This window comes from Colias eurytheme, chromosome 23 (genome assembly GCF_061535395.1).
Source record: "Colias eurytheme isolate Ceu_HAF_F1 chromosome 23, ilColEury1 Martin Lab GWU primary, whole genome shotgun sequence".
NCBI lineage: Eukaryota > Metazoa > Arthropoda > Insecta > Lepidoptera > Pieridae > Colias > Colias eurytheme.
Genome location: NC_143002.1, coordinates 2,171,791 through 2,196,634, shown reverse-complemented (window position 1 = coordinate 2,196,634; position 24,844 = coordinate 2,171,791). Strand labels below are relative to the sequence as shown.

The window sequence follows — 24,844 nt, the reverse complement described above, 5'->3', positions numbered from 1 at the left end:
CAAGTATATCGAGGAATAACTAACAATATAGTATTATACTACTATTTTAATTACAAATTAAATACAAGCAGTTACATTATTGTTTCATAGTACTTTAAATCAGTTCTTTGCCAATTTTACAACTATGTATTTACATTCCCCTGTCAGTTACCGTAGAAGTACACTGAGTCAGTCCCCTGCCAATCAACCAACCCTCTAAATCATTCCCCTGCATACTCCACTAGTACTTCAAATCACACTTAATCAGTCCCCTGTACACTTCCCATAGTCCATTCCTCACTTAACCTGTCTCACAGGCCCCGCTAATCTAAACGTAGCGGCTAACAAATCAGCCAAAGACGCGAATAAAGCCGGTCCAGTAGAAGGCGGTAAAGCGGCAGTTAATGTTCTTAATTCTGCCCCACCACCTCCGCTAGACTCTAGAACAAAACCTTTGACGCATTTGAGCACTAATTCTGCACGGCGCATGCACCACGACATCGTCATTTCCTGGAAAGAATAGTGCAGGGTAATGATTAATTTAATCTTATGGGATAATGATTAATGGTGTGATAGTTTACGCTTAATGGGATAATTGAGTAGGTATTAAAGTTTAAGCCACAGCAAATATTATGATTTGAATATTGAACACACAGTTAATAGTTAAGCTACAGCTTTACAATTTAAACAAAACTTTGCTTTGTAAAGCTATACACGACTAGAAAATGAAAATAAACCAACCAATATTGATGCACAAGTTTAAAAGTAAACTGATGAAGTCTTAAATCACTATAAGGAGTTATAAAAAGTAACAATATAATAGATATTAAACTTAATATTATTTAATATTAATACCTCAGTAAGATCGTGTCGCAGTAACAGTGGTATAGTGATACTCGTGACGTCATTGCAACATGCAGACTTCAATATGTTGCGGAGAGCGAGTATCGCCGGGTGCCGCGATGTTATGTCACCTGTTATTGTAAATTTTTATACAAGTGATTATATCTTATGGCCTGTAACCATGTTAGTTTCACAACTTATAAGCCAAGAACGATTTAACATTGGTTTTATATAAATAAAAAAATAAATATTTCAGGACAATTTTCACACACGGCACAATCTGATCCCATACTAACCTTTCGCATGTATTATGGAAACCAGATGGCTGATAAACATACATATATAATTTTTAAATAAATACTTATATAGATAATTAACACCCAGACACAGAGCAAACATCTATGTTCATCACACAAATATTTGCCCCGGGTGGGGATCAAACCCACGATCTCTGACTTGGAAGGCAGGGCCAATACCAACCAAGCCAACCGGTCAGTCAATCATATCCGTTTGGATTGGATTGGGATAATAATTTAGAAGAGTGATAAAAAAAGCAGTCAGCTGTGAGTGCTTACACTTGTTCTTTCTATCTCTATTTACATATTTGGTGCATTTTTGTGTAGAGAAGATTTTTTTTAATTTTTAGCTTTTTTTAAACAAATTAACACACGCGACCTGCTCTTATATACACTACACTACTGGGACCCCTACTTTTTCAGCTTTTTGATTCTTTTTACTATGTTTTTTTGCATTTTTCCACATTTTCCCCAATTTTTTTCACCTGCTCTCATCTGCTCATCATCAACCACGAGGTGATAAACAAGATGTGCTTCAGCGAGGTTGCTGTGTCGCGTGAGATACACATCACCGGGCTGTAGAGAGTGCTTGCATTTGTTAGTTCGCGCATCGTTGTTGTTTACGCGCTCTGTGTTGCGTTTTTCTGCCTGTTAAAACAAAATTATATTATAACGGTCTTACTAATAAAATGTTACCCATTCGCTATGCAGTGGATTAGTTATTGCAATAGCCTGTCTTGTTTTTATGATTGTCGTTTCATGTGAGCAAGAGCAGGACACAGCTATGGTAGAAAATGTTAGAAATGTATCCATTGTTTAACTTTTTATTAGTAAGGCCGTTAGAATACAAAATGTGTTTTAGAACTTTATCTACATAATAGATGTGGTTAATAATAAGAATTAAAAATGGATTTCAACTTTGATACACTGTATATACTTGGCTATATAAAAATTGACAAATTTACGTGTCCATGGACATGATTTTGTTTCATTATACATAATTAAATTTCCAAACCCAATAACATGAAACACTTAATAAAACGTCAGCCCCAATTATCTTTTGAGTAAGTATAAATTCATTATCAGACGAATTTAACAAGAAGGTTACGGACAAGACAACTTACCGGTTCCAGCACTTTTTCACTAATGTCCCTCAACTGTATTTCCACATCATCAAAATGGTGTTCCGTGGCTTCTCTAGCCAATTTTACTAAAGGAGATCTTGTTGGTTTGTGGTCTGCCAGCAATACCACTGCGCTCAAGTCGTTTGAATATAACGCTAGTGCGGGCTGTACTCGATTCCATGTACCACTGAAAAGTTATAATTTAATTTAATTTAATAAGCTCTATTTATTTCCAGCATACAATTAATATATACATAATATGCTATTTTAGTTATACATAAAGTTCTTTTTTAGTCCTTGTTAGGTGGCCCCTTAAAAGTTATAATTAGTTAGATTTAAAAAAAACAAACTAGCCTCCCTCTCTGTCTCTTTATCCACGATCCAGTCTAATCGTGTACAAAATTTCAATAAAATCGGTTCAGTAGTTTAGGCATGAAAACAATAGATACACACAGGTTTACACATTTTTATAAACAACAGCTCACAATCGCGCTCAAAAAGTGTCCGAATCAAAACTCTGCCAATGTGTAATTAGGCAGAGTTTTTAGTGAGCGACATAATAAAGTTTGCAAATTACTGCAACGTAATAAGGTGTTAATTTCAATGAATGTTTAAAATACTTTTGACATTATAAAAGTCGATTATGAGTCCAGTTGTTTATAAAAAGTATTAGGATAGATATATATCAATAAATAGCATGTACCTATTAACAGAGCACAGATCCATAATATCTACAGCGACCAGGCGTATATTGTGCGTCTGTTTGAGCTGTGAACCCAAGTGTATTCCAGCGATAACGAACAAAGACGGGAGCTGAACTAGTATAGATAATTATTTATATAACTCACCTATCCCCTCTATTAACAGAGCACAGATCCATAATATCTACAGCGACCAATCGTATATTGTGTGTCTGTTTGAGCTGTGAACCCAAGTGTATAGTGAAGCTTTCTTCTAGACGAGGAGGGGCTGGTTGTAAAGGCCCCGGTAGTTCGGGAGGGAACGAACATAGCGGGGAGTTACTGGAATATAAGATATACTTTGTACTTTAATAAATAACTCAAACATACAATCATACTTTAAACAAGCAATAGGACCAGGTTATATTCTGTATTTTGGGTTGCAATGGCCTTCCATTGAGAATTACAGTTGAATTTACGCTTTGGTTTTTGGTTGTACTTTCTAGTTGTATAAGTTGTATTTTGTAGGTGTGTAAGCTGTACTTCATAGTGGTATTTTGATTATAGTTTTGTTTCTGTCATTGTGTGTGTATAATAATTATACATAAGTGAAGTTGAATATAATGTATGATCTAAGTAAAATTGTTATTACTTTGAAATTGAAAATGATGTGACAAGTCCATAGAAGTGTTGAATTATTAATTACTAGTTTTTTGAATTATTTATTATTAGCTTCGCCCGCGTTTTCAAAGGAAAACCTGCATAGTTCCAGTTCCCATGGGATTTCCGGGATAAAACCTATCTTATGTGTTAATCCAAGTTACCCTGTATATGTGTGTTAAATTTCATTGTAATCGGTTCAGTAATATTTGCGTTGCGTAGTTGCGTGCGTGCGCGAAAGAGTAACAAACACACACACACATCCTCACAAATTTTCGCATTTATAATATTAGTAGGATTTGTTGATTTGTGTATTATACTTTATAATAATATACCTCGGAGTAGCATTTTCATTCAGCTGATAATCATCAATAGCGGCCATTAACCACGCTCTATGCGCCGCTCGCTGCGCGTGACGTAACGCGTCCAACTGCGACTCCCATCGACCTGACGCTACACTTTGTTCCTCGAAATGTTTGGCCGCAAGTGCATTGATTTCTTCCTCTGTGCTTGAGACGTTAAGGAGGCGTATTTTTTGCTCCATTTCTTCTGTTTGTCTGTAATGTGGATGTTGTTTATTGTAGATAAAATAAATGTTGATAATCAGTTTACAAGTCTTTTTAACTGTATAATTTGTTTGAATAAATATTTGTGATGTTAAAATTGTATTTTTTTAAATTTATATATAAAAAGTGCATTTAAATTTTTAATTTTATTTGTTAACATTTTAGAATAATAATTATTCTACAATTCAGAATGTTATGATAACCAAAATAATAGTAAACTTGCAATAAATACAACAATATAAAATATGTAGGTACATAATATTTTTCATATGCCTCCCCATTATCCTTTTCACTCTCTTTTTTTATTTCATTTCATTTATTAAGACCACAGTTAAAATTTATAATTTTGTATGTAAGTACATAACAAACTACTTAAATCATAAAAATATAATGAAGCATACCTCTCAGTAAGTTTCTTAACATCCTCATCTCTATTCTGAATCATATTCATAACAGTTTTAGCGTAAGAACTCTCCACTTGTAATATTGTTTCCAATGCCGGTGAATGTACCAACTTATGATAAGCTGCAGCAAAGACTTCTTCATCTGACGAACCTTTCTGTTCAGCAAATTCCAATACATTCTCTTTAAAAGATTTCTCCCAGCCCTTTATAATACCTTCTATATTGAGTTCACCATTTTTTAATTGATTGAGGAGTTTTTCATCTCTTTCATTGTGAAAGTTCTTTGTTTCTTCTGCTATGAAGTTGGCTAGCTTTTCATTTAATTCTAGGAGGAGATAATATGATTATAAATACCAGTTTTTATCTTTATTCAAATCTGAAACCTTTTTGTGTAATAAGGGGCGTCTACAGACTTGAGACTGCTAAATTATTATTTAAAAAGCAATATTTAAATTTCGAATGTTTTTCGGCCATGTTTACTTTTAATTCCAAATTTAAAATGTGTACTCACCGTCTTCCAAGTATACTGGTATATGGAACATTTTTATGACTCTCTGAACTAGCTCCCGAGATGATCCTTCATAAGGAATCTCCACCGGCACTTCCAATTTAAAGAGTATTTCTTCATTAGTGCATGTTGGAAATGAAAACTTAAATGTTTTTGTCACATTTTGCACAGTTTCTGTAGCCATTGTGTTTATATGACAATTTAGTTATTAGTACAAAAATAAATTAAGTTTTAAGATTTCTAGAGGATGGGAATATTTTCTTCTTTATTTATTTTGTTCACTTGTCAGCTGTCAGAACATTTAGAATTGGAACATGACAATTAGGTGTATAATGACAATAATGATTAAATTGGACATGTTTTGTTAAATGTCAAGTGTTCGTGCTCTGTTTGACGCAGAATTCCGAAAACGCTTGGCTTGTTCTTTGTTCTTTATGTGTCGGTAATTTATATAATCTATACTTCTATAATAATAAAGCTGTACAGTTTGTTTGTTTGAAGGAACTCATACCATATATTTTATTCACGTGGTTTCCTTTTAATATATGTGTAATTGTAATAATGTAAGCAGAGAAACGTCTGCATCAACAACAATGTGAGGTTGAATATAAGAATAAAAATTAATATTCAAAACTTGTTCAAAGCACTAAGATCTATTGCTCATTTGTAAACATTTTTAAAAATGGTTTATTACGAGAGCCAAATATTATTAACTCTTTTATTTTTTTTTTATTTAAGGCATCGTCCTAATTTCAGTGCACTGCTGAATGTTATTTTTAGGCAACTTTTGATAGCTGATATTTGATTCCCAAAAATGTGTAGGAAATATTTCTTCAGAGATATTTTCTCAGAAACTGTTTTTATTGCGCAACATTTGAATAATATGGTAGGTATAGAGTATTGTGTAACTGAGGGGAAATTCAAGAAGTTTATGTTGTCTCATTTAAGCTTAGCCAAAGAAATTCTAGGAATTTATAGGTAAAGCAATCACTAATTTACTATTGAGCCTAATGCCTATGTTTTGGTCATTTATGAGTTAAGCTTGTACAAATGTATGAACTAGAAATTGGTGTGTAGGTGTGTAATGATAAAGACCAGGTTACTACAAAACTAGGCTTAGAGCCCTATTTTAGTCAGACTTGTGAAAAACTTTATTTGAAACAAAACAAAAATGAATACATAGTATTCCTTGCATCCCTCGTCTCCCGCCGTTTGTTCGCACAAACACCCGTGGTAGGGACAGTTGTACACGCCATTTTGTATAGTAGAACTATATTTTCATTATATATAAATTAAAAAATGGAAACAATAAATTACATAGAGATATAAATAAAAAATAATTTGGTTCGCAACGCGTTTAATCTTCGAACCGCGGGCCGGGTGGTAGCCACTCTATAAGTTCTTAACTCTTCATCGCTTGGAATATAATTACGCGGCTTCACCGCCCTCCTCGTCCTCAGCGCTGGCGGTCAGCATGGTGATGAGCTTCTGTGTGTCGATGTAGCCTTTGTCGTCGATCTCCATCTGGTCGTAGGCCTCGTCGACCTCGTCGGGGGAGAACTTGTCGCCCCAGGTCATGAGGGCGTGTCTGAGGTTCTCGGAGTCGATCTTGCCGTCCTTGTCGAAGGTCTTGAAGGCGTTGATGACTACGTCGTCTTCGTCGGAGCCGCCGGACATGCGGTTCGCGAAGAGAGTGAGGAGCTGGGTGAAGCTGATGGGGCCGGAGGCTTCGCCGACCATGTCGTCGAGCTCCTTCTCGGAGGCGAGCCTGCCGAGGGAGTCGAAAGTGGCGCGGAGGTCGCTCTTGCCGATGATACCGTCCTTGTCGTGGTCCATTAGCTGGAAGGCCTGGAACAAGAGAAACATTTGTTACTTAATGTGCCATTAATATTAATATATTGATGTTGTGAAGTTAAATATCGACCGTTTGTTCTTTCTATTTTTTATTATTTTTAAGTACTTAACATCTTTAATGTTAGTCATAATAAGGATAGAATATTCAGAAAAGCTCAAACAATAGCGATGTAATTTGTTTATTAAACAAATTGTCTCACGCACGAGATAACGTGATAATGGTTTTGGATCGGAATTGGAAGACGATTGTTCTGTTTTTTGGACAGGAAATATACCTTGAATTTAAAGTTATTAGCTACAATATTGATGGTTGAACTTAATGTTTCAGGAAATAATTAAATGTAATTCTCCCTCCCCAAGGTCGCTAAAGATTATCGTTATCACTATTTACTAAAACATTAAAACCTACCATTTTATCTGACCATTTGAACCAAAAGGTTCTAGAAGTAATGGTGCCCCAATGTTAAACTTTACGATCAGCATTTTACGAGCTAATAATCTGCTACAGAGCCTTTGCATATTGCCAATACTTATGGTCCATTTTAAAGCAGATTTTTTTTAAATTGGTAATAGGGAAGCGCTTGACCACAATCTCACCTGATGTTAAGCTGAGATATGGTCTAAGATGGAACGCGCTTCCCTAGAAGGTACCTGTTTACTCTACGCTCGAAGACCCCCATGTTGTACTCGTCGGGGAACACAGATTCAGGAAGCATGTTCCAGTCCCTCGCGGTTCGTATGTGTAATGTGGATCCGAACCGCTTAGTCCGGGTACATGGAACGTCCACCATATGGCGATGCCTAGAATCTGTGCGCCTATACGATCGATGGATGATACGGTCAACTTAATAACGAGTTTACACTTACTTCTTTGAACTCAGCGACCTGCTTCTGTGTGAACATAGAGAAGACATTGGAACCGGTGCGCTTGGCCTTGCGGCTTCCGCGGGAGGATTGTCTCTCAGCGGGGGCATCAGCAGCAGGGGCCTCCTCAGCGGGCGCTTCTTCTTTGGTCTTCTTCTTCTTGATCTTCTTTTCCTTGTCCGCCTGTGGAGGGGAATTTGTAGTAGAAGCTTTGAGGTCGAAATAAAGGAGTGGATGAAGTATTTTTATTAGGATTTGTGGAAAGTGGTCCTATTTAGTGAATATTTAATTTGTCTTTTAAGTATTAGGTATAACTCGTGTTTTATTATGTTGAAACTAATAAGTGGGATAGACTGTAAACTATTTAAAGCTGAAAGATTGTTTAAGTATTGATGGTTTGTTGTTTTGGAATTGAATTTACGTAGTTCTTAGAAAGAAGTCATGTCTAGAAAGGCTATCTAGAAATTATTAACAACGTAAACTATTAAGTAAATTATTACCTATTGAGTAAATCAGAATGAACTTAATTAAGTTGTTGAACATCATAAACCGACGTAATTTCAATTTACTATTCCCGACGTATTGATTCATATTATTAATCACTATGCTCTTTTAACTATCTCCAATTACTATGGTAAGCTTTAAAAGTTGAATAAAATTTACTTTTGTATCAAAAATCGATATTTAGTAATTGCATTCTTCGCGTCTTTATATTTAGCCCGAAGCCGGCATCATCTTACACGCCTTAATCATTTCATAACGTTCGGCTTCCCAAAATAGAAACCTATCTACTTTCAGATACAGTTCATACTGTAAGCCCGGGCTTTTCTATTTTTATTCTGTAAAGCCGGAAGACTGAAATCCGAATAAAATATTTTTAAGAAGATCATCGGCATTTGGTATGCTTTGCGACAGATAGAGCAGAAAAAATAATTGTAACGTTTGCGGATTGTATTTTTAGGGAGCATTATACAAGATACTATTAGGTATTTGAAACTGCTGTTATGCGAACTGTTATTTTGTTATTTATCCCATTGGAAAACCACGAAAGTTTTCAAAATGCTTCAAAAATTTAACCGAATTGATCAACTTGATGATTGATAGCTTCAAAGGGCTTGATAGCTTTGCACCGTGCACCAAGTTGCTATTCACCTCCGTTAGGCATTATCTGTATTATCATGATCGCACTGTTCCCTTCACACCACTATATTATCACTGTGTTCCACTACATGTCACTGTGTCACTCACTTACCATTGTGTTGTTTGTTAGTTCGACGGAAGAGAGACTGTACCGTTCGGCAGTCCCACCCTGACTCCGAGATCCCGTACCCGTTGGATTTACCAAGAGTCTCGGCTCCCCCTCCTCCCGACTCCCACAAACTCTCCATTCCATATATAGTTCGCCAAAACGATAGGTATTGGAGTATCAGAGTGGTTCCGTTTGCTGACCCAGCCGGCCGTATGTTACGAAAATAATTCTGTCCCATTGCTATTCGGTTGAACCCTCAATTGTTATAAATGTGCATTTCGATAGCGTGTTGCTACGCGTTCGATATGTAATTAAAATCTCTCTAGGTTTATTTGTTTACTTTTTTAATGATCGGACTTTGAAAGTAAGATTTTCAAATCAACTTTTGAAATATTATTCTGAAAATTTATTTCAATTATTTTCAAGGGGAAGTCGAAAGTGTTTATTAGATATTATTTTATCAGATTATGGAGCAATATCCATGCCACAGAAACAAACAAAAATAATTGTTTTGTTTTCAATTTGATCCTCAAATTTTCACTCTTCGTACTTAGGTAGATGAAGTTATGATTGCACTGTTTTATGACTTTTACTATGTTGATCATTTTTATGCATTAAAATAATTACTATGTTATGTTTCATCAACATTCCAGTTCATTTATTTCTAGAAGAATCATAAATATCAAGAATAACAAATGTATGGAATTCATAACGAACTATTTATAAATTGCTTCTGATTAATGTTACAATATCAGAAAGAGTTGTATAATGTGCATTTAACACTCTTTTATTTAATAATTTATAACCTATTGTTGAAATTGAACAATAAGATCATTATCTACTATGTTTATGTAAATATTTTTCATGATACCTTCTTTTATATCATTCATAATTAAATAAATAACCACGTATTTAATGATACCTATTGATGCTCCATTCATAAAAACTTATTTAATGTAGAGGGTATATAAATTGGTTTTTAACAAGATGATGAGTTGAGACATTCTCATTTGTTTATAGTTGCTATCTATGCTATAATAATACCTGCAACATAGGTTGTAAGATTTTATTCCTTACATTCTATTTAAGTTTTTTTTTATATGTCTAACGTAGAGATGCTGTTTGATTAGGAATTTAACTTCTGTTTATTTAAAGTTCTGCTACACGATGTTCTTTAGATCCGAACGTTCAAATACATCAACTATTTGATGAAATTCGGATGTAAAAAGTATATCACAATTTGATATTGACAAAGTATCGAAAAGCGATGGTGTTGATTACAATAAGGCTATTTCTGTGATGGTGACTAATAATTTATAAATACCGTCGCCCGCCCAGCGCATCCCGACCCGAATAGACGCGCTAACTGTTCAGGTGTTTTCAGGAAATTTACAAATACTAATCACCTTCTTTTAATGTGGTTATTCCCTTGTAGGGTATGCGGAGATGTGATATAAGTTTCCGATTCTGATAAGTTCCATTGGTCGATTTATTTCATCACTACATGGTATAAAACAAAGTAGCTTTTTCTATCCCTATGTCCCCTTGTATGCTTAAGTCTGGTTTTATAAAAATGGGCGAAGCCGCGGGCGGTAAGCTAGTATAATATACCGTACTGACGGACTGACATAGTACAAAAAAGTCTCTGTCGCTGTCTGTCTGTCCCTATGTATGCTTACATCTTTAAATCTACGCAACGGAAGCTGTTTTTTTGATAATATTATGTAGATTGTAGAGTGTTTCAAGAGCTTCCTCTTTTAAATATATAATTTATTAGGTGTTAACCATATTTATTAATTACTAGAGGTCCGCCCCGGCTTCGCCCGTGGTACATATTTCGCAATAAAAGGTAGCCTATGTCCTTTCTCGGGTATCAAAATATCTCCATACCAAATTACATGCAAATTGGTTCAGTAGTTTAGGCGTGATTGAGTAACAGACAGACAGACAGAGTTACTTTCGCATTTATAATATTAGTATGGATAAATAAAATTCCGCTAAAGAATCCGAGTTCTTTAGCCTATTATCTTTTAGTTGATCTTTTTCTTGATGGGTTGCGACTTGCGAGGGTAAATGACGCTCATGCGCAAACTATTTGTATGTACACAATAATTCATTTGAGATCGTAGTAATATTTTAATTTCATTTCATGTCTTCCTGGTAAAACTAAGAGCTAGATATTATAAACAAACTCTACCTCTTTAAAGATGGAGAAGTAGGTACGTATAGCATAGGATACTGTGAAGTTTATATACTACTAGCGATCCGCCCGGCTTCGCCCGTGGTACATATTTCGCAATAAAAGGTAGCCTATGGGCCCTTTCTCGGGTATCAAAATATCTCCATACCAAATTTCATGCAAATTGGTTCAGTAGTTTAGGCGTGATTGAGTAACAGACAGACAGACAGAGTTACTTTCGCATTTATTTAATATTAGTAGGGATTCGCAAAATTACCTAAAGGACAAGTTTCCTTAATTAAGTAATAAGGTAAGCCTTTAACTTAAAGCTGCTAAATAATGAAAATGAAACATGTACCAAATTCCCTAACAACTTTAAAACAGTACATCATGCAATTCGTAAATGCCAAAGTTTATATTGAACGGAAAACTTGGTTCCAGACCATTACCTACTTGTTTAAAAGTAAAGGTTATTCGACAGACTTATTATATGATATTATATCACAATGAAAGATAAAACAGTTCGAGATTATTTATGTAACCTTACCTAACAATTGAAACGCCGAAATATTCAAAGAAATAGAACGTATATCTACCCATTGGTGACCTACATTTGGCCACCAACATAAACTATTTTTTTTAATAGCAGCAGCCAGCAGTGGAAAGGTAATTTAATTTTATCCTTGCAATTCTCATAACTTAGAAATACATAAGAAATTAACTCTAACTCCATGAAGTTTTAAACATAAAATAGTATTCTAGATTTTGTTCCAGTAATAAGGGAGGCCGTTCTTATAGGATTCCAGTCACTATTTGTATCTATCTATCTATCTTTTATGTTTTGATTTCAGTTTTAATGTTAAGACCTATCTATTATCTATCTAGTATCTTTGATTACCTTTCTCCGAACCTTAATCTCAGGTTTATGTTTACGCATTTCATGCGTTCCATTCAAACAAACATTACTATGCGTACTACGTTACTATACTTCTTAGGAGACTGTGACGTCACAGATATCTCTCTCTAACCATATACCCATCTCACTCGTTAAGTTAACCAACTTGTAGAACCGCCTTTCACTTAAATATCATGCTCTCTGAATCAGTTGTCTAAAATGTTATACAGCAGTGTGTATATTGTGTAAAATGTGTAATAAAATTAACAATGTGTAACAAATATAGTCCTTTTATACCAAAGTTTTTGTGTGTATATTTAAGTTTATTGAACGGTAAGTTTTTTGTTTAAAAATTTTGGCGCGGGATTCGATTAGATAGATCTCTATATCCTTGTTGAATAGCATTGATTAAGAAATGATTGATCATTTTTCTTATAAATTAATAAGCTGGATATTACCAATTTTTATTTATTTGATACTACTTGATACTTTCTTAAAGTTATTAACAAAAGAAAACTGAGAAATGAAGGCGAAGGACAGAGAAGATTTTGTAATTGTTTATTAGTTTGAACCACGGGTTTTGACAATGGTTAAATAAAAAAATAACCAATGAATAAAAAAATTATAATCGAAACGTAAAACACAATAAATCAATTGTATTTTACTTCCGATAGATTTAATTAATACCTGGATGTAATATAATTAGCTGTCATTAGGTATGATTGCGAGTTATAAAAGCAAATGATAATGACCTAATTAACTACGTGAAATCAATTATTGTTAGTAGTTACTTAATTTATGTAACATGCATTACGATACTTCTTATATTTGGGACAGTTCAAAACTTTTACTTATGCTGTACTAGATTTCCACCTGCTGCTTCACCCGCATTTCAAAGGAAACCTATATAGTTCCCGTTCCCGTGGGAGTTCCGGGATAAAATCCTTCCTATGTGTTAATCCAAGTCACCCTCTATATGTGTGTGAAGTTTCATTGAAATCTGTTCATTAGTATTTGCGTGAAAGAGTATCAAACACACACACACATATCTTCACAAACTTTCGCATTTATAATATTATGTATTACAAATACTTAGGCGCGACTTTTATTTCATCTGGCATTATACAATGTAACCTAATTGTTATAGCTAAACTACAAAGATATCTTATTCTTTGTCGACATTGAAATAAAATTAGTTAAAGAACAAGGCAATCCGTGCAAAAGCGACAGCCAAGGCGACTAAAATTCAATTAGGCATTAGCGTTTAAGAAAAGGAAGGTAAAGTCTACGTTGCATTTATATTGTAATTTAATTTATTTTTCTTCAGTTTTAGAAACAAATGCCTTCGTTCTCCGAGCATACATTTCACAGCATGGTCTACACGGAGAGATTGAGTTCTCCCAGAAAAATGAGAGCCTCATCAGTATTAGAACAAACCTCAAACCAACTCTACAATATCCGGACGGAGTGTGGAGATGGACCATACACGAATTTCCAGTAGATTATAGAGATATATCCTATGAAAGATGCTCAGAAACAAATTTAGGAAAGGAACTTATCGATCTAACAGAAGAACTTGGATATCTTGTGATACCTGGTAAAGATCATGCTGAATTTGAAAGTAAAAATTCCCTTATTGGTCCCAATGGGCTATGGGGAAAAAGTCTTGTATTAGAAACTGCGGAAAAAGACAGAGTAATATGTGCTTCAATATTTAGCACTGAAAATTTGTATGAACAACACGCGTTTGCAAAATTCACTGCACCCATAGCTGGAACGTTGCATTTTAGATGGATCTCTTCTAAAGATTATGATGACACTGATTCATATATCCACGCTGACTTGTATCATGCGAAAGCTATAAACGAAAAGGAGTACACTAAGCATAAATGGAAGTTATTTGTGACTGATATATTCGATGCAGACAAAGGTAATCATGAAGACAATTGCGATGTTTTACAAGCAGTGTTTGATCCAGAGAATAGTGGAGATGGAATGACTGTTGGTGACTTGGATAGTAGATTGGGGTTAATCAAAGTTTCCTCTGATCCAAATGTACAAAGGACAAAGAAGCTATATAAGGATGAAGTGTTGAATATATTACGGAGTGATATGGAAGTAACGAAACGAAGTTTGTATGTAGTGATATATGATAATCGACACACTGAGAGCTTTTTGGCGTGCGCTAAATTGAGGACTATGCTTCCTAAGAGTACTAAGTAAGTCAATTTAATTTATAATCTCTTTACTAACGATATCGTTAAGAAACTACCGATTAAGAGCTTAATTTACAACTTTGTAAATATGAATAATTAAATCATTAGTGAAATGTCAAATGATTTTTGCGGTGAATCTTTGATTACTGAGATTATCTATATTTGTATTTAGTTTTCTTAAATGTTTTCAATTTCCAGGGCAATAATAAACATGGACGGTATCAGAGGCGTTGTAGAATTCACCCAAAGATCTCCATTCGATCCTACTTGGGCCAATTTCCAATTAGGAGCCTCAGATCAAGAATACGAATCTAACCTTCGTTTCGTCAGCTCCATAACACAATATAGTGTCAGGGAACTGCCTCCGAAGTTATATGAAGCCAAATATTGGGAAACTATGTGCAATACTACTGGAGGAGTTTATAACCCGAATAATGTGGATATGAAGAATGTACCACCTGCAGGTAATATTTTTGATATTACGTAATTTGTATGTTTGTTGATTACATTCAGTTCGAGACTTTGCTCGCAAATTAATACAAAACCATAATATGCTGCTACGAAAATGTCTGTCTTATTCTATTCATGATATATCAAGATTAATAATATTTTCAGATACATAACATTATTCGGACCTAAAATGCAATATTTCGTTGTAAAATTCGTTAATGTACAGAAATATTTCGTTGTGATATTCTTAAAAAATTATATTCTCGTTACTGTGATCACTTTTTCTAGAAGTTCTATAATTAATCTACTATTAACTTCTAAATGTAGGTAGGTATCATTACAATTACGACGCAGTACAATACATCTATTTACTAATAGTGAGATTTAATTGATTCACAGATACTTGTTTATCCTACATGACAGTTGTAAGAAGAACAATTACATTGTTTTTATCGTATAATACTAGTATAGGGTTTTACCAATAAAAGAATACGAACAATGAAAAGGTACCTAGTTTCAAAGGAAAAACTTTTAGATAAGTTTGCAGTAAATTCACGTTATAGGTTCAAGATATCAGACGAAAAATTTAAATTGTATTTGGTACACGCCCTTTTTATAAATTTGCATAGTTTTGCGGTTATTGTTCTACATATTTGTCCTTGCACCTTTGTGCCTTTCGAATCTGTTTAAGATAAGTTTCGCACTTTGTTGAAAATTATTTAGCGTTAATTTTTGTTGACCGATTGTATTGACAAGAAAAAAATAGCAAAGGACATAGAAAAAATCTAGTCATTAGTATCAAATTTTTGTCTACCTACTCTGAAATAATATATCACAACTAGTAAATATTTTTAAACTTCTTTGAATTTGAAATAAGACCAATTAAGTAATAAAAAAGACCGTGCATGCTAGGCACACTTTGCAGAAGTTAAACTTCTTTGGCATAGTTAAATTATAACTCTCAATGAGGATAAACGATGCGCTAATGGACTTGCGATTATGACAATTTCTTGTAGAGATATTTTTCCTTATCCGGAAATCTATAATGGCATTTTAAATAGATCGTTATTCGTTATGCCTACTTATATAAATTTTAATGTGACAATGTGTGTAATGTGTATGTTCCGTTTTCAGGGTGAATCACAAGAAATTAATCAGTTTAGAATACAAATAGATTCGATTTAGACCTTGATTGTGGATATAGACTATTTTATGTATAGAAAATAAAGTTCGGGAGGGTCGAATAGAGAACGAGGGTCAAATAAATGGTAACGCGACATTTAGGAAAGCCGTGGGCAGTATAGTAGAAATAATATCACAAAATTAATTACATTATACAGCTCTGTTTCCTTAAAACATCATCATACTGTGTGTTTATTTCGATCGCTGTATCTCTAAACAAAATCTTCCAGTAATATAACAAAGTACAAATGGCTTCATTACTTCTATTTTACGCATTCTATGGTTCAGTACCTCAGTAGGCTAAATCCAGTAATTGTAATGGTAGATCTATTTACGTGAACGAGTAATGTCGGTCAGTATCTATTACTTGGTATTTTGCCAGCTGCTTACGTCACAACGGCGTTTGAGTTTCGGATGTTACGGCAGCGAGTATTGTTGGTATTCCGATGTTATTAATACCGTAGGTACTGTTTAGCGTTCTTATCTTTCTACAAGGATTTCAATGATTTTGATGTCTATAATGTGTGTAAATAATGGTGTGATTGCCAAGCAATTGTGCCAAATAAATTGCGCGTGAAATTTAAATGAGCTTTAAAATTAATATAAATAATTGATGCTGTTGATAAACAGTTTTATCTTATGACAGGATGAGGATGATATAATATATTTGGGATCTTTGAACTCTTTATTTAGGTAGTTAAATAGACACAATTAGAGGAAATTAGATTAGGTGCATAAGACAGCATACATTACCATACCTACCACCTAAGTAATAAATGTCTATTTTACATTTTAACTGTGTTGATAATAAGATAATGGCTTCTTCTTTTTGCGTTAATAAAGATAAAGCCAGTCTACTAGGAACACAAATAGGAGATCTTAGAATTAGAATATTCTATCATTAATTTATCTTGTACTTATTCATTTCCACAGGTTTAAGCACCCAAGACCACTACGCTATCGGTGATCTGCTAGGCAAATACAAAGACAGAACTGAGTACTTGAATCACAAATATCTACTTCCTGGTCTGGCGAATGAGCTTAGTGGTTCGTACTGGGATGTGTTCCTGCCTCTGAGTGGGAAGTATAGTGTGATGCATCGAGCCCTTGTGGTTACTAGGTTGGTATTTGTCTACTATATAAAAATAAGTCGGGTTTTCCTTCCTGACGCTATAATTCCAGAACGCACGAACCGATTTCCACGGTTTTGCATTCGTTGGAAAGGTCTCGGGCTCCGTGAGGTTTATAGTAAAGAAAAGGTGTCTCTGGTGGCGAAACGGAGTTCGCCCGGTTTGCTAGTGTGTTATAAGTATGATAGAATAGATTGGATTGTTTTGTTCTCCTTGGTGGTGGTTTACGCATAGTAGGAGTTCCTGGATTTGATTGTATGTCGAGCGAAATGTAAATATTTTTACGGTTTAAAATGTTGTGAGGAAAAATCGATCGAAACAGATGATTGCAACGGGTGCAGAGAATGAATACAAAAAAGAAAATAATGTGAATTCTGAATTTAAGTAAGTGGATTGCTAACTGTAATTATTGAAACCAAAGTTCAATCTTTAGCCTTTATATCTTACAATTCATATTATACTTCCCTCATTATTTCGCAAGTTGGATCCATACTAATATTATAAATGCGAAAGTAACTCTGTCTGTCTATCTGTTACTCAATCACGCCTAAACTACTGAACCAATTTTCATGAAATTTGGTATGGAGATATTTTGATACCCGAGAAAGGACATAGGCTACTTTTTATCCCGGGAAAATGACGCAATCCCGGAAATCCCACGGGAACGGGAACAATGCGGGTTTTTCTTTGAAAACGCGGGCGAAGCCGCGGGTGGAAACCTAGTAATTAATAATCAATGAAATTTTAAACCAGATTTATAAATGTAGTTTTTTACGTTTTCAAAACTGGGTTATTTTTTGTCACTTTAGATGAATAGATAGACGACGGCATAAAACGTTAAAAACTAGATTTATTTTGGTTCAAATATACCTAAGTTTTTCGAATTACAGACGACCACCAAAACGTGAGCTCTGTGCTACCATCCACTCGTATGAATATGGTACGGACTATCAGACACAGATGAGTTCAGCTCAAGTGGTGTTCCGGTATCCTATAGTTAGCAGGGTCATCTTCAGGCAGCCGCTTGAAATGCCATGGGAAGATACCACTGTTATTGTTGAGAGTATGGTAAGTGTTTTAATGTCATTTCGAATCGTAGATAATAAAATAAGTGTTTTTTCTACCAATTAATTATAGTAATCTTTCGTAGATAATTAATGTAACTGTTTACGTAAATATTTATTCAAATTTCTTTCTCAAATGCTGAATATCAATGCAGTATTTAGATGTTGATTTATCTCATTGTCAATATTCTATTTTCTTACTTGCATCTATTTAAAATAAACAATACTTTTGCAAATCATGTTTTTATGTGTCCAAATAATAAGAATATGTCTGTTATATTAGTGAAGCTAGAAGTTATAAATTTAAGCAATCAGAGAAGTATTATGAGCCTGCGTATTTCCGTATAATTAATCTTAAGTTATCGTCGTGGTATAAAATCCAGCTAAAACTTATTCCCTGTATAACTAGATCCACGCTGACGGTGCAAATGTGAACAACACGCACGAACACCGTTGGGCGATCCACGAACACCCTCCCGGTAAAGATTACTACAACTGGACAGCAAGATGCCTAAGCGCTGGTAAGATGTACGATCCTCATGGCGTGGATACGGATACCAGACACCCGGAACAGTACTGTAAAGTGGGGATGGAAGGACTGTGCAGGCTTGGGGACTTTACGACCAGGTAAATCCTACTAATATTATAAATGTGAAAGTTTGTATGTTTGTTGTCCTTCACGCAATAACGGCTTAACCGATTTTCATGGCGACAAGCTAGTACTTAAATAATAAATTTTATTTGCATAGATGCTCTTCAAACAAGTTCATATAATAAGCTAATTCGTACAACTCATACGCCACTTATATTGGTATTTGACATGCAAATATAAACACTTATATTCTAGCCATTCTGGTAATTCTAGTTGGTATAAACCAATATAGTTAACTATTGGTTTTAAGTTTGTAAATATTTTTTATACTAAGTTTAATTACAATAATCTAATCAAATTTTGGTAGTTAATTTAATAAAGATTCTATTGAGCACACTAACCAGTGTATCGTGATCAGATTCGAATAAAAACTGATAAATAAATACAAATGTTCTTCCGTAATTTCTCTTATTAGTAGTGACTTCTTTGTATTTAACAATCAATTTTATTTCAGGCATGGGTTACTGTCTGTAGCTGGTCGTAAACGAGACAGCGAAAGACTCACTAGAAGGCTATTTACTGATACTGTGGTAGGATTGGCGGGAAAGTTCTCCATTATGAGGAAGTCTTTAGTTATATATGATGACCATGGACCGGTAGCGAGAGGAGAAAGGATGGCGTGTGCTATGTAAGTATTTACTGTATGAGAACAAAAGTGGAACGAAAATTTCCTTAAAAAATTCTTCAGAGTACTATGTGGCTTGGTTACTGCATAATTCTATCGGGAATATTTGTAACATCTTAAATCGCCATTTAAAAAAAAGAAGTACAGGCTTCTTCATGAATACGAAGTAAGCAAAAAAACTATTCCTGTAAGAAAATGATTCACTGGTCCAAAATGTTTTGTCTAGAAGTACAACAAGAAATGATCATATTTGAAGCTTCCAGTTTTTCAAATAATTAACTCTTCTGTATAATTTTCATCATTCTTTATTAGCGGATCTAACTTTGCTGTCCTCCTGTCTGTCTGTTTTTACACGCTTTATATTAGCTTCACCTGTATGTTTGTTTGTAACCGACTTCTTTGGGCGCGATTTTGACCCACTTTAAACGGCCAGATTTCGTTCAAACTTTGTAGATTTATTGAGGACCGATGACAATACACTAATTTGATAAAATTTTCTATTTTTAGTTCGGTTTTATATATAAAGCGTGTTTTTTAGTTTTTTTTAAACTATTATTATTATAACAGTTAACGCTACATTTATAACAATTAAATTATTTTTCCCCCTAGGGTGAACGGTCTCCACCGCCGCAAAGCTGTGATCCGTGACTGGTTCGGCAATGGAAACACAATCTCACTTACTGGGAAGTTCGAATTAACTCAGCAGTCGGAATACGATATTACCAACGTTCAGCTCTCGTTGGAGAACCTGCCTGATGACGTCAATAATTATAAGATACATCTTGTAAGTATGGGCAAGTAATTTTAGGCTTAATGGTGTCCAATAATTAACTATCTGACGACGTATCGTTTGAGAAAGCGCAGTTTAATAAAGAGACTAGGCTATTATGATACTGCTGATTTGACCAGTTGTTCACGACATAAATTATACATCGTGTTAAACTACAGGCCTGATGATTCATTACAACAATGCAATGATATCCTATCCTACCCTATTGATATAATTACCCTATCACATGAAAGAAAATGAATAAAATTGTGAAAATACATTTGTTTTTTTCAGACTCCAATCGAAAAAGAGCTTGAATTTCCTTGTGAGAAGACAACTATTTACGATACTTATAATCCCTTCAATGTTGATAAGTCGCTGAGTCCGCCTCCTACTAAAGGTAATGTTTTTATGAAAACTATAGACAGTAAGTAGACAGAAAATGGACATAAATGATTATCAATCGTTTAATATTAAATTATTTACACCACGAGTTTAATTTCAGATATCCAAATTAAAACATCTCTCTAGTTTATTATATGTTTATATTCCTAGGTACCGCTGATCAATACGAGTTAGGTGATTTAGGTACTAAATATGGTTTGATGGAAGATGTAAACAAATTCACGGCTGTTTACAATGAAACCCAGTTATCTCTGTATGGAGCTTACAGTATTTTGGGACGCTCTGTTGCTATTCACAAAACCGTTAGTCACGTAAGTGTATAAAGATATCGTATTTTAGTAGACGTTGCATCATAAATGTACTTTTTCTTACATGCGTAGGTAGGTACTCATTTGTATACTATAATAAGATTCTCGTTAGATGTTAGAATTTGTTGATTTCAAACAAATACATTTTAATTACATTTTACATTTGGGTAATAGTCAAAATATGTTTGTTGTTCCGTATTGCAGAACGCGATGTTGAAGTCAGTTTTCTGTGTAATTTTCTTAGCTTATGAGTCAGTCTTCTGTGTTTTATTTACGAGCACGTTGTTTGTTCCAAAAAAGAAAATTTTTGCTTAGCTTTTTCTTCGTCCATATTTATATCTGACAATGTTTCAATTATAATTTTATATCGTTTAGACCCGCGACCGCCGCTGGGCTTGCTCTTCCATAGAACGCGGCTACAGTCCGTCAGAAGCGCGTGAAATTCGAGCTATCGCTTCCTTCCACCACCCGGGCGGGTTTGCGCATGGATACATCCGACTAACACAGTTGATACATAATGATGGTAGTACTAGTGATACCACTGTGGAGGTGAAGCTGCGACATCCTGGACTGTATGATCGGAATCTGGTTAGTTGCAATGATAGTTAGTTTGTTTTTAACCAAAGTATAAGGAGAGTATGAATTGGGAAGGTTGGTTAGAAATACATAGCTTAAACAACGAATAACTACAAACATTTAAAATGTTATATTAATTATGTTGCCACCTTCGAACGATTCCAATGAACGCATTGTAAGGGAACAAAAAAATTCAACAAAAAAATCTTTATCACTTAAGTGATGACATGTCTTCATATCTTCAGAAAATCTATTAGAAATTGATAAACGTGACATTTTTCGTAACATTTTAACACATTTCCAGACGCACCACCACCGCTGGGAGATATTCGTGAACCCGGTCGGTGTGGACGCAGCCGTGAAGGTGACCAACACGCGCTGTGTGGCCGGCGGGTATCGGTGGAACCCGTATTTCACGCAGCTTGCTGATCCGCTTAATGTAAGTACAATAGTTGTTACTATTTCATTGTTATACACGATTGACTAGCTTCGCCAGCAGCTTCGTATGCATAGTTAATGAAAAACCCACTTCCCATGGGATTTCCGGGATAAAAACTAATGTCTTTTCTCTGTACCTACCAAATTTTATCCAAATCGGAAAAGTTGAGGCAAAAAGAGAATAGCAAGGAGAATAGACAGGATGACATTTACTTTTGCAGTTATAATATTATTTGGGAAGGTTAGAATTTTCGAATTCGGTTCCGATTGCTTGCCTACAAAAAAGTTTCTCGTGTATCAATAAGGAGTGATTGGTATTTTTCTTAAATATTTCTTAAAATGAATAATACGAATACATTTTCATTAATAATGATAATAGATAATTAATGTAATGTACTAACATAGTAATTAAGAAATTACTAACAAGTGGACCTATAATGTTCTGATGATAAATGAATTTGAATTAATGTTTTATTTTCAGCACGATTTATACAGTCAGGAGTGTGGCGCTGACAATCCATTGCGATGCGATGTTGGGGACTTGACCGCGAGACTTGGGACTATCAGTAAGTAATATCAATGTTATATCACCGTTTTTTTCCTGTTAATATTCAGTTTAAACTCAAACTCAAACATTTATTCATTCAATTAGACTTCTAAATACACTTAAATCATCATAAGGATTCGGATTCGGAAAGAAGTTTCTGCGGAGAAGAAACGGCAAAATGCTCTTTTTAAATAATCTCAATATTACATTATAATTTTACATAATATGGACATACAACATCATAATAATGCCAAAGAACTGTCCTGTGGTTATTGCGTGACAACTTACACATTTCATACATTTTCATCTTCTATTCTACTTTTTAGTGTAATTCAATCTCATCCAAACCTATCGAACTTGAGTACTGCGGTAGTGATATTTGGGAATAGATTTAAAAACATTTTTGTTATTTTCGCATTCGTATGTTACAAGCTATATTAATTTTTAGGTATTGGCGGTGACCGTCAAATGTTCGTGGACAGTAATTTTCCCCTCGAAGGCACAGTATCCGCGATGGGCAGATCTATCGTCATACTCGGTCCAGAGAGAAGCAGTGAGAAGTTTGCGTGTGCTAACATACAGCCAGACAAGGATATCATCAAATATGTGAATATTATGAAGCCGCCCAGATTTGTTCTGTAAGTAACTATTTTGTTTTGTAAGCCTGTATTGATAGGCATTCTTATGAATTTAGTACAGACAGTATAGACGAAAGAAGAACTTAACAAATTCTTTATTCGAAACAACAAGCGAGATGTGTTTTCTAATAGTTTTTTGTAACTCAGGGGAGAATATGGTGAAAAGAGAAATCTATTTATAAAAAAAAAACAAATATATGTTTAAAAACAATTAAATCAGTTTCCTGTCTGCTTTCCATTAAGTTATCTGTTGTATTAACGTCGCTATTTGCTGAAACGTTACATAAATAAGCAAATAGCTTGCAAATTAAGTAGACGTGTTATACTTACCTAGCTTTTTTCCCTAATATTCATTCACTCAATCCTCCAGGGGACAGTTCCTACAAGAAATCCGTAGAGTAATGGGTGTGCCAGAATGGATGGTTGGTGTCGACTCGCGCAAGACGAGGATCCTGCATGGCGGCGCGTGTATACAGATATTGCTGCACTTCCAGGGGCCTGACGCTAATAGATTGGAACTGGATTTTACCAGGTAAAGTTGTATAAATAAAAAAAAAACGGTTAAGTCGAAGTCAAAGTTGTCATTTAGATTCGATTCATTAACGATAATGGGAAAGTAACCCCGGTAGAAATTTTATTATATTCGTTGTTCGTTTAATTCGAGTGTTCGATTAGAACTGATTAGACGTGAAAGCTTTTTTTAACTGTTGAGCATAAAAATTACAGGTTATAGGAGTATCAAAAACAGATAATGCAAATTTTCAAAGTATCTAAAGTTTGAGCTGAACCTAGTTTTAATATAAAAGTATTAATTAAAATAATTTTTACATACGCAGGTTGTTAGCGTCCGGTCGATTGGACTCTCCCAGTATATTCATACCGGGCTTTATAGACACCAAGAGAAAGAGAACTGTCTCGTACCGGCAGTGTGGCGTCACCGATCCTAATGAAAAACAGAAGCAGAGTAAGTATTGTTTGACTATATATTATTGTAAAATTATAGTATTTATTGTCGGTCGTTTAAAAATAAAGCAATGGTTAAAGTTTACGATGAATAAGAAAATTGAGTTTGTTTCTTCTTGGTATAAGCGATCTTCAGGAAAAATACTATTCTTAAAAAAATGTTTTAAATTTTGAGTTTGAAGCATATTTTTTTGCTTCAAATAGCAATGCATTATGCACGTTAAACCATTCATTTTATCACTTGTAGACATAAATGTTAAAACTTATATAAATTAAAAATACATATAAGTAGGTAGCTGATCTTTTATATAATAAAAATGAATTGCTTAGTGTGTTGGTATGCGCAAAACTCGAGAACGGCTAAACAGATTTCGTTAATTCTTTATTTATTATATTCCTTGAAGTACGAGTATAGTTCTTATGGAGAGAAAACGTAGACAATAGACATGTACCACGGGCGAAGCCGGGACTGACCGCTAGTTACTTATATTTTTAACATTCGATATTTTGTTACAGAAAAGTCATTCTTCTTCACGAAATCATCATCATCATCCCCTGTGAGAAGTATTATTACAACATTCCTCATGATCTCGGTCTGGTTATTGTTATAGTTATTTTAAGATATTTATGTAAATAAACTATGATTTTATTGTGTGTGTTTTATTTTAAACTTGATTTCCGAAATCAAACTAATTATACCTAACTGACTTTTTATAGAGTATAAAGGGACATTTCATTTTTCGTTTTTGTGGACGCCATTAAAATAAAATATTACTTTAT

The 24,844-nt window shown here is 34.3% G+C and overlaps 3 protein-coding genes across 3 annotated transcripts; 1 reads left to right on the top strand and 2 right to left on the bottom strand.

Annotated features, from left to right (window-relative positions):
- Positions 1–5,353, bottom strand: LOC149898140 (FERRY endosomal RAB5 effector complex subunit 3). The gene is made up of 8 exons (XM_090115414.1): positions 5,064–5,353; positions 4,550–4,877; positions 3,918–4,139; positions 3,091–3,264; positions 2,243–2,429; positions 1,604–1,766; positions 835–953; positions 1–489 (listed from the first exon to the last, which is right to left on the bottom strand). The coding sequence occupies exons 1-8, from the start codon at positions 5,242–5,244 to the stop codon at positions 277–279; spliced, it is 1,587 nt and encodes a 528-aa protein (XP_089971540.1). The 5' UTR covers positions 5,245–5,353; the 3' UTR covers positions 1–276.
- Positions 5,354–6,159: 806 nt separating this feature from the next.
- On the bottom strand, positions 6,160–9,186 carry Mlc2 (myosin regulatory light chain 2). Its single transcript, XM_090115504.1, has 3 exons — positions 9,031–9,186; positions 7,782–7,961; positions 6,160–6,908 (listed from the first exon to the last, which is right to left on the bottom strand). Exons 1-3 carry the CDS (start codon positions 9,169–9,171, stop codon positions 6,489–6,491), a joined length of 741 nt encoding a protein of 246 aa, XP_089971630.1. The 5' UTR covers positions 9,172–9,186; the 3' UTR covers positions 6,160–6,488.
- A 3,089-nt stretch (positions 9,187–12,275) lies between these two features.
- Rsod (superoxide dismutase family protein Rsod) lies at positions 12,276–24,714 on the top strand. The gene is made up of 17 exons (XM_090115391.1): positions 12,276–12,434; positions 13,429–14,320; positions 14,516–14,781; positions 16,883–17,069; positions 17,970–18,147; positions 18,553–18,770; positions 19,250–19,423; positions 20,030–20,204; positions 20,484–20,589; positions 20,745–20,905; positions 21,278–21,490; positions 21,783–21,917; positions 22,398–22,482; positions 22,912–23,101; positions 23,472–23,633; positions 23,938–24,065; positions 24,581–24,714. The coding sequence occupies exons 1-17, from the start codon at positions 12,371–12,373 to the stop codon at positions 24,673–24,675; spliced, it is 3,429 nt and encodes a 1,142-aa protein (XP_089971517.1). The 5' UTR covers positions 12,276–12,370; the 3' UTR covers positions 24,676–24,714.
- The last annotated feature ends 130 nt before the right edge of the window (positions 24,715–24,844 follow it).